This window comes from Lineus longissimus, chromosome 7 (genome assembly GCF_910592395.1).
Source record: "Lineus longissimus chromosome 7, tnLinLong1.2, whole genome shotgun sequence".
Classification (NCBI taxonomy): Eukaryota; Metazoa; Nemertea; class Pilidiophora; order Heteronemertea; family Lineidae; genus Lineus; species Lineus longissimus.
Window position 1 is genome coordinate 18,363,610 of NC_088314.1, and position 9,502 is coordinate 18,373,111.

The following is a 9,502-nucleotide window of genomic DNA, read 5'->3' on the forward strand; positions in this document are numbered from 1 at the left end:
GATGATGCCATTTGGAGAAAATGGTGAAAACTTTGTCTAAGGTAACAATATTTTGGATCTAACTCAAAATTAAAACATTGACAATCTTAAAAAAGAGATCCGATGAAGCTGTTTAGATATCTCAGGGAGGAGACACCTTATTTATGACTCCACACGTCATTCACAGGGTCAAACCTGTCGCATCAGGGTCGTCTTGTCCCCTAGCCTTGTTCCATACAGTTTCAATCGGGATGGCCCACAGCAATCCAATTCTATTCTGACTAATGCAAGTATCAATTCGTTTCTTGTACCCCCCTCCTCAAGGGTAGTTAAGCTATCACCACTAATCTTTGCCGATGCTCGAGTAGTATTTATTTTTCCTTCAGTGAAAATTTGGCGAAGCTGGAAAGAATAAGGATGCTAATGTGTCGATGTCTTGTCGAACATACAGCCTTACCCAGTAAAATTAGTTCGGTTACTTTATATGACGGTGATAACTGATATATTGTTGATGGTGATGTCTTGACGAAAGAAAAAGTGGCATTGGTGAAAAAAGGGTGATGCTTGAGCCTTAAGATGTCGTTATAGGATGATAAGGTGTCGTACCCTTGAGGAGGGGGGGGGGGTACAAGACACGAATTGATACTTGCATAAATCATAACTAGACTGTTTTTTTTTCAAAATGTCTTTTATTTTGAAGATATGTACATGCGATAGAGGAACTTTCCTTTACAGAATACTCGAGCAGTGGACACCTCGCTTACTACTGCGGCTTAGCAGGACACCTCTCTGGTGAGATCACCAGGAGTAGACTCGGCAGATTTGTTACCACTGAATCATTATGGCCAAAATCCAGTCTGCTTAGTTCAAAATATCTCCCTCCAGTTACGTCCAGAAATACTCTGACTGCCTGCCCTCCAGGATATGAGTGAAGTCTGGTGGCAAAGGACTTGATTTGTAACCACTGAAAAATGATGCCCATACTCCAGTCCACTAAGTTCGACTAATCTCTGGTCACACCGCAGTCCAAAGAATTAACAACAACTAAGTCCAAAGTGTCACTTTCTTCACTTCATGGTGAGTCTCCAAGGTCGAATCTCCTAAATTTATCCAAATTGTAAAAACACGCTTTCACCGTCCGCCCTCCGAAGAACCGACCATTTAGGTCGACAATCGCTGGAAAAAAAGAAGATTTCAATGATCTATGATGGATGATTTGCGAATACTTGAGTAGGAACATTCACATCACGCGAAAACTTTGGAAAGCTCGAAAGAAATCTGGAAGATTTGACCCAGCCCACATGGACATCAATATCACCACAGGCATGTTAGCCTGGCAAAAAGATTTTTATGTACGTATTGAATACAAATTTCAACAATACCGTTGTGTAGACAGATAGACAAATACTATACATACCAAGTTTTAACAATTTTGCATGCACATTAACCGCACTACAGCATTTTGTATAACTGCAATTCTACTCTAACCATTTTCAAATACAAGTGGCCTACACCTTTAATAGAGAGGTACTATTTACCTTTAATTGCCGATTCGACTCGTTCAAACTCGAGGAATATCCTTACGGCTTCCGTATCCTCGGCGCCAGGAATCTCGAATATCACACACCGGATGACCTTGCCATATTTTGCACACTCCTCGGCCGTTTCTGGTTCGAGATCCGCGTCGACTTCTCCAGGTCCGACCATGTTCTGGAATTTGGAAAGATATGTAAAAACCTTAAACTTGGGGCACTATGAGAAGTATCCGCTATAAGCCATCAAATAGCATTCCACGAAGATTACGTCACTGCAGCTGCTGCCCTCTATTTCTCCATCGCTGAATTACAGGCAATGTCGGACAAACATGCGGTTTCGTAATGGATTCAGGCTTTCTAACTAGGGCAGCTAGATTCAATCTGACACATGTCCGAGTGTTGGAAATACTACATAATTGTTCTGAATATTTCTCTCTCTGACTCTATGGTATCATTCATGTTAAAAACAATGCAGGGTCAAAGATAATTGACTTTGAAATAAGCTCAAATGCGTAGAAATAAGTGTCGATGTCCGACTGTCACGTGACTAAAACGTCATCAATATCTTATGCAAATGACCCTGTGAGCTATAAATAGTAACTTCGCGGAATGCTATTGTGCATTTGATGCAAAATTTTAGAATTTTTGGTTGTAAGCGCGATGACCTTTGGAATGGGGACGACATTTCCAGGAAATCCCTCATTGACCGAGGCATGCTTGGGAAATGTGAGGTGACCAACTGCAAAAAACACAACATTTTTACTTACCAGTAATAGAATAACTTTTGATGGATTTTTTAATAAATTTGTATTTGTTGGCACCTCAGCTTTTGGTGGCTCAACTGGAAAACAAAGAATAAAAGAGAAAATATATCAGACAGTTTCTATTTATGTATAAATTACCAAATGAAATATTGTATTCATTTGAACCAAGAGTCAGCCAATCAACTATTTGCTCAGTTATCAGTACAGTACATGGACTTAGTGTATTCATTTGAACCAAAAGAGTCGGCCAATCAGCTATTTGCTCAGTTATCAGTACAGTACATTGACGTAGTGTTTCTGCTAATAGTTTGAGAAGGGCTCGGCACCCAACCCCTTCTCAGATTTCTCTATTTAGTCTCATTGGCTTCCATATGCTGCTCACATTTAGGAATATCTTTTTCGTGAATAATTTTCCCTCCGCGTTTACTCGTCTTCTCCACCAGGAGCGCTGTGCTCATGCCCTGTTCCTTCTTGCCGAGGCCTTGACCCTCCTTGTAGCCATATTTAGCCATGATCTTTGATGCAACGGATCCGCTGAAAATGGCAATAGAAAACATGAGTCAGATTCAAATATCACAGAACTAAAACTAATGGACTACAAATGGTAACAGAACACATTAATCAGATTCAAATATCACAGAACTAAAACTAATGGACTAAAAATGGTAACAGAACACATTAATCAGATTCAAATATCACAGAACTAAAACTAATGGACTACAAATGGCAACAGAACACATTAATCAGATTCAAATATCACAGAACTAAAACTAATGGACTATTCTAAAGAAGTTTCTTCGAGTGCTGACCAGTCCAGGGTTTCACCTGGAACAATGGGTCACAGTGGCTTATGGCAATGTCCAAAGTTTTGCTTAGGCCTTCTGATGGCTCAGAGTGTGCGCATTTCTTTAGTTAGGGCCCGAAATGTCCTTGTCGAAAAGGTCCATTGGTTAAACTTGTGCTATTGAGCCAGATGTAATATTCCCTGCCACTAGGCCTAAATTCTTTGACCCTGCATATCAGTTATTAAATTCCTTTTTCTGTGACGTCAGCCAACTTACGCTAGACCCATGCTCGCCCCAGGCAGCGGCTTCTCTTCTTCTGGTTCCGGCTTAACTGAGAACGGCCCGGGAGGTGGCACAGCATTCAGGTTGATACCCGTCGCGACCTCGACGCTAGCCGCCATGTCTTCTTCTATCAGCATCGTCGGCGGGGCGATAGCAGCGCCACCTTGCGCTGAAAGAGAAAACACATTACATTGATCGTTATTTTATGTCGACATTTGTAATTTTTGTCAACTTTAGAATGCAATCGTCAAAACTCCATCAAAAGAAAGTGTGTGAAAGCGTTTTAAAAACCCCATTGCTGCCAACAAAACCTACCAACCTCTCTATCAAGGACAGCACTTGTCAGTCCCAAGGGTGTCCTTAATAGAGAGGTTCTACTGTATAGTCATTATTACAAACCTTTCCTCCTCGGGCGATCATATTCGTCATCGTCATCCTCACGTCGCTTTGGCTTCCTCTCATCCGGATCGCGTGGCGCCAACTCTCGCGATCCGTAGCTCCGCTTTGGCGGTGAGTCATCGTCACGATATCGATCCCGCCGGCGTCTGAAATGATAAGGCCCTGAATAAAACCCTGACAAGACTATTTGGTTAGCCCAGGTAAGACTATTTACTTAGCCCAGGTAAGATAATTTAGTTAGCCCAGGTAAGACTATTAAGTAAGCCCAGGTAAGACTATTTAGTTAGCCCAGGTAAGACTATTTAGTTAGCCCAGGTAAGACTATTTAGTTAGCCCAGGTAAGACTATTTAGTTAGCCCAGGTAAGACTATTTAGTTAGCCCAGGTAAGACTATTTAGTTAGCCCAGGTAAGACTTTTTAGTTAGCCCAGGTAAGACTATTTAGTTAGCCCAGGTAAGACTCTTTAGTTAGCCCAGGTAAGACTTTTTAGTTAGCCCAGGTAAGACTATTTAGTTAGCCCAGGTAAGACTATTTAGTTAGCCCAGGTAAGACTCTTTAGTTAGCCCAGGTAAGACTTTTTAGTTAGCCCAGGTAAGACTCTTTAGTTAGCCCAGGTAAGACTATTTAGTTAGCCCAGGTAAGACTCTTTAGTTAGCCCAGGTAAAACTATTTAGTTAGCCCAGGTAAGACTATTTAGTTAGCCCAGGTAAGACTATTTAGTTAGCCCAGGTAAGATTATTTAGTTAGCCCAGGTAAGACTATTTAGTTAGCCTAGGTAAGACTATTTAGTTAGCCCAGGTAAGACTATTTAGTTAGCCTAGGTAAGACTATTTAGTTAGCCCAGGTAAGACTATTTAGTTAGCCCAGGTAAGATTATTTAGTTAGCCCAGGTAAGACTATTTAGTTAGCCCACGTAAGATTATTTAGTTAGCCTAGGTAAGACTATTTAGTTAGCCCAGGTAAAATGACAAATCTGTTTCTCATCAAAATCTTTCCTCAAAATTCAAGCGGGGAGGGGGTTTTGGCACTTTTTGTCCCCGTCATTCCGCAGAGTAAAAGGGGGACATGAAAATACCTCCAATCCGTCAGTCAGTGTGTCCGATCACTTTTGAAAACAGATATTTGTAGAAGTCAGGAAAGGATCAAAGCCAAATTTGGTGTGTGGGTACATATAGGCATTGGTAAGAACCCAATCGAAAAGTAGGTCGTTCCATCAAAGTCAAAGATGGCTGCCACTTTATGCTTTTAAATCTCGTGAGTGCACTTGTGAACGTGATATCTATAGAAGTCGGCGACATATCAAAGCCAACTTTGGTGTGTGGGATGGATTTTTTTACGAAACTGTCCAAAACCAACCTGTCTCTGTCATCCTGCTCCTTCTTCCTTTCCTCTTCTCTTTCCTTTGCCTTCTGGTCGCGTCGTTTCTTCACCAGCTCCTCATAGTCGTTGGGATACAGCGGGTTGTATTCGTCGACGACGCCGGAGAAGGCGGTCGGCTCTACGGCGATGAACGGGGAGGCCACGGGAGCCATGCGATCCAGCTGGAGGACGAATCAAGGACATTTTAGGAGCCTCATTATTGAGACCTCTTCTAAACTAACCCAGTTGCCAGTAATACATTGAGCGTTGAACTTTAAGGCTTGAGATTTCATTCGTATTTCAGACATGCAATTTCATACACTCACTTCTGACAAATACATAATTTTTTGAATATTCACTTCCATTATTTAATTATAAGTTTCAAAATACTATGTCGAATTGGAACCTACTTTTCCTGTGATCATGTTGAAGTGTAAATCATCTCCTGCCGTGCTACGTTTTAGGTCAATGACCGGCGCGAGTGTGGTGCCCTGTCGTTTCTTGGACTCTCGTTGTTTAGCATTAATGACTTTCTTGGCCTGCAGCTGGGACTGCAGCAGTTTGAATGATGATGACCAACCAGCTGTAATGTGATGTAAAAGATATGCTAATTGTGATTATTATTATTATTATTATTAAAACAACTTATATAGCGCCTTTTGTAAAACACTTCAAGGCGCTTTACATTTAATTTAATTTAATTTGATAAAAAAAAAATTCAATGCATACAATAATTTTGCTGTAAAACAATAATAGATAAAACTGAGACTATAAGACATTAGGTAAGACAATTAGAGACAAGATGACTATAAAACATTCTAGAGTGCATTGTCACCGAAAAAGTGCTTCCTAAAAAGATATGTTTTTAAGTGTGACTTAAAAGTTTTGATGTTAGCTATGGATTTTAAAACATCTGGTAATTGGTTCCAAAGTTTGGAACCAAACATACATAGTGATACTATGTATGTATTGTATTGATACAGAAATGAGAACTTTCTGAAATTCTTTTCAAGGACTTCTTATTAAAGGACCTCATTCTAAAATATTAGTCTGACAAATCAATCAGCACAGATAGATAATCTGAGACAGATGTTAGAATAAAATTATGACTTGCAGGCTAAATAAAAATCGAGGACTTAGGTTTTTGCCTTTCTTATTTATTTCATTTAATGAAATATTTACACTTACATATATCTGACTTGGCATTATTCCCAGAACTGACGTCTGTATCCACATCATCATACAGCGACATGGTTTCTGCAATTTCTCAAAGTGTTTCCTGAAGCGTAAACGTTGCATTAGTGACAAATATAAAAAGAACAAGAATTGGAGTGCTATATTACAAAATCTGAACAGCAGGACATCCAAAGAGATGCATATCAACAATTGCATTCCATTGTGCTGTGTTCAACACTCTATCTAGGGCAACAACTTACAAGAAGCCAGGATATCAGAGGCCTGTGGCAGTGTGGGGTCATTGTGACATTCAGATTGACTCTATTCATTGTCATGTCTCTTGTCAGTGACACTCTCATGTCTTTTTTAAGTTTCAACCTTGGCATTCAGTCACATCGTCCTATGATGAACTCGGAAACGGCCACAAATAACATCAGAGTTAGAGATTGAGCCAGCAGCAGAGCGAGCCCCCTGGCACTGCCACTGGCAGGCCCTTGCCATGCTGGCACTTCTGGCAGAGAAAGAGAGCAGAGCTGCAGAGCCACCTGCACTGCACAGCCAGCCACGGCACATGTACTGTATATAGATAGAGTAGAGATTATGCCATGATGACTTGGAATGCTAAGTACAGAAGTATTTCTGCAGAGCACTTTATCACATGTAAGACAAAATGCACTGCAATGCATGCATGGTACAGTGATTGTGTTAACACATCACAACAACGATATTTTGACTCGTCTTACGTCTAGGCCCACAGACCGAAAAATAGTCACAAACTACGAAATTTTACGCGATCACAGATATCTGTAGGACGAAATGACGATGCAGTAATAATCATTAAGATGGGTTCTACAAAACTGTGGAAAAGTTATGCCTTTAGCACGTACTGTTATCTTACCAATCGATATTTTGTTAATGCAAAAACTCAGAAAAAGAGTAAATTGACGGAACCGGAACCCGGTACTCTAGAGTTAGCAAAACCTTCCCCTTCTTCACTCGCCTTCAGTTCGTAAATAATGATTTCTTAAACCATTCATAGTTCGCTAATAAATTTAGTTATAAAAACTGTGCCTAAAGTAGTTTACTAACATGATGTATTTACTTTTCGAATAAAGTCTTTAATCTTTGCAAAAAACAGCTTTTTCTGAAAACATAGTTCTGTTTTCTATTCAGTGGCGGCGCTGCAATCAACATAAAAATTACAGATGAAACATATTTTTCACACCAGATATCACTTGAATTTAGTGCTATTTTGATGATTTATCTCTTTTCAAATATACTATTATGAGGAGGAGTCTCCAAGTGAATAGGTAAGGCCATTATAAGTGTTTTCTTTTGCCCCGGTTTTTAGGGGAATTTACATAAATGATGCCATTGTTTGTCCATCACTTGTCCATCCAGCCTCCCTGTCACTCCATATAGCCTAGGCCTATATCAGATTTGTTGCAGCAAGTTGATGTATCTAGTATATGTTTGTCATTCTCAAAAGCAGCAACGATATTTTCTTAAATTTCAATTTGATGTGAAGTGATGATATGTGAGTTGTCTTCTAACTGTTGATGATGATGATGATGATGTGAAATTTGACCACGCCCTCCCAGATCTATTATCTATTTGGTTGCATTCCTGACAAAATCCCCTATTCACAGGATGCCAAGCATATCCAAGGAAATAAAGGATGCTAAGCTAACAATTGTTTTCATGGGGCCTTAGGTAATATTTACTAATAAAAGTAAGAAATAAATTGGCAGTGAACAATTTTACTTTTCAGAGCATGAATCGACATGAAGAAGAGCAGGTTGAAGGATGCTGTAGTTGGTAAAACAATGAACCGTCTGCTGAAGAGGATTCTTCACAAATACTTTGGAGGTAAATTTTAAGAGATACAGAGCTATTTTACGTTATTCTTGGTGTGACGGGGCACAATTAACAGTGTCCATTATCATCCGACATTTATGTTCAAATCATATCATCTTATATATAGTTAGTTTTATACCAGTTAAATGAGACTTCATTTAACTCAATGTCATATAGTATACTTAGGTTAGTTAGTTCACTTTTTACCATAACGTGTCAGGATGTTGTTCTCACTAACAACCATCCCAACAGGACACAAGGTATAAGGAAGCTATCATATATTCTAAAACTTCTAAGAAACTCCGGATTGGTACCAGTCGGTGACAGGTTTGGAGTGGTGCGTGGGCGTTTTAAGCCTATGAGATGATCAGCAAGAGGGAGAGTCTGGCACAGGAAGTTAACTTTTCCTGTCTCTGCCAGTTACAGTTTCTGGGAAATTGTGGAGTCATTCTCACATGGTCCTAAGATATTTAGTTGGGGAACAAGGGCCAAACATCACTTGCGTCTTGATCTCTTGCGAGGCAAGACCGTTGTTTAAAGAGAACTCATCATTAGATTAGATCCAATTTATGGAATTTGGTGAGATCATTCAGGAGATTCCAGTATGCTCTTATGTAGACCAGGAGCGAGAGAAAGATTGGTTCAGGAGAATTTACATGTCATTGTAAAGGTAGGTGAATTGAGTTACTTCATCTTAATTCCGATTTGTTCTATTATATTATGTCTTTCAGTGCTTTGCCCAAGTATGGTCAAGATCGCCAGGCCCCATATCTCACTGCAACTCTCTTAAATTCACTCCATTTCTGATGCACCTGTTTTTATTTTACAATTGCTTAAAGGCGTAAATTTCATTACCGTATGAGTGTGACGGCATGGTGCTATGAAAATGATCCAAGATCACTGAATAGGATTTAAGTTGTGATTTCTTGTGACCCTTTCATTGATGATAATTGCTCTCAGAGGCATGCATGTTCACACATTTTACTGTCGAGGGAGAGCTTGTTTATCAGATGTTTCGGGAAGAAATGAGATAACTTTATTGTGTATTTTATCTATGAGCTAATTCACGTTAGTAAGATAAATATGTAACATTTAGGACTTAATGACTTGAAGCCAGTTTGGTTATCAAAGTAGTGATATTCCGTTGGTTATCTTTTTGTAGGAATAGAGGACCGCGTGATTGGTCAAAGGAAATAGACTGTGGAAAGGAGTATCCCACGTCTATGGTGAGTTTATTTCAGGAATTGTTCACACAATCTGAATATGGGCTCATTATCTTACAAACTGATATTTGAGATGGCTTAGTATTAATTTCTAGGAAAGTTATGATTGTAATAATGATGTGATTATTATGATTTAAAGGTAC

General features: G+C 39.5%; 1 protein-coding gene across 2 annotated transcripts; it reads right to left on the reverse strand.

Annotated features, from left to right (window-relative positions):
- Positions 1-685: 685 nt before the first annotated feature.
- Positions 686-7,250, reverse strand: LOC135491187 (splicing factor 45-like). 2 transcript variants are annotated; one of them, XM_064776897.1, is made up of 10 exons: positions 7,178-7,250; positions 6,292-6,382; positions 5,514-5,686; positions 5,101-5,285; positions 3,745-3,890; positions 3,340-3,514; positions 2,661-2,812; positions 2,282-2,355; positions 1,518-1,689; positions 686-1,155 (listed from the first exon to the last, which is right to left on the reverse strand). In XM_064776897.1, the coding sequence occupies exons 2-10, from the start codon at positions 6,353-6,355 to the stop codon at positions 1,052-1,054; spliced, it is 1,245 nt and encodes a 414-aa protein (XP_064632967.1). In that variant the 5' UTR covers positions 6,356-6,382; positions 7,178-7,250; the 3' UTR covers positions 686-1,051. The 2 variants fall into 2 exon arrangements, with proteins under 2 accessions (XP_064632967.1, XP_064632968.1); XM_064776898.1 differs by having other exon boundaries at positions 7,167-7,186.
- Between the last annotated feature and the right edge of the window lie 2,252 nt (positions 7,251-9,502).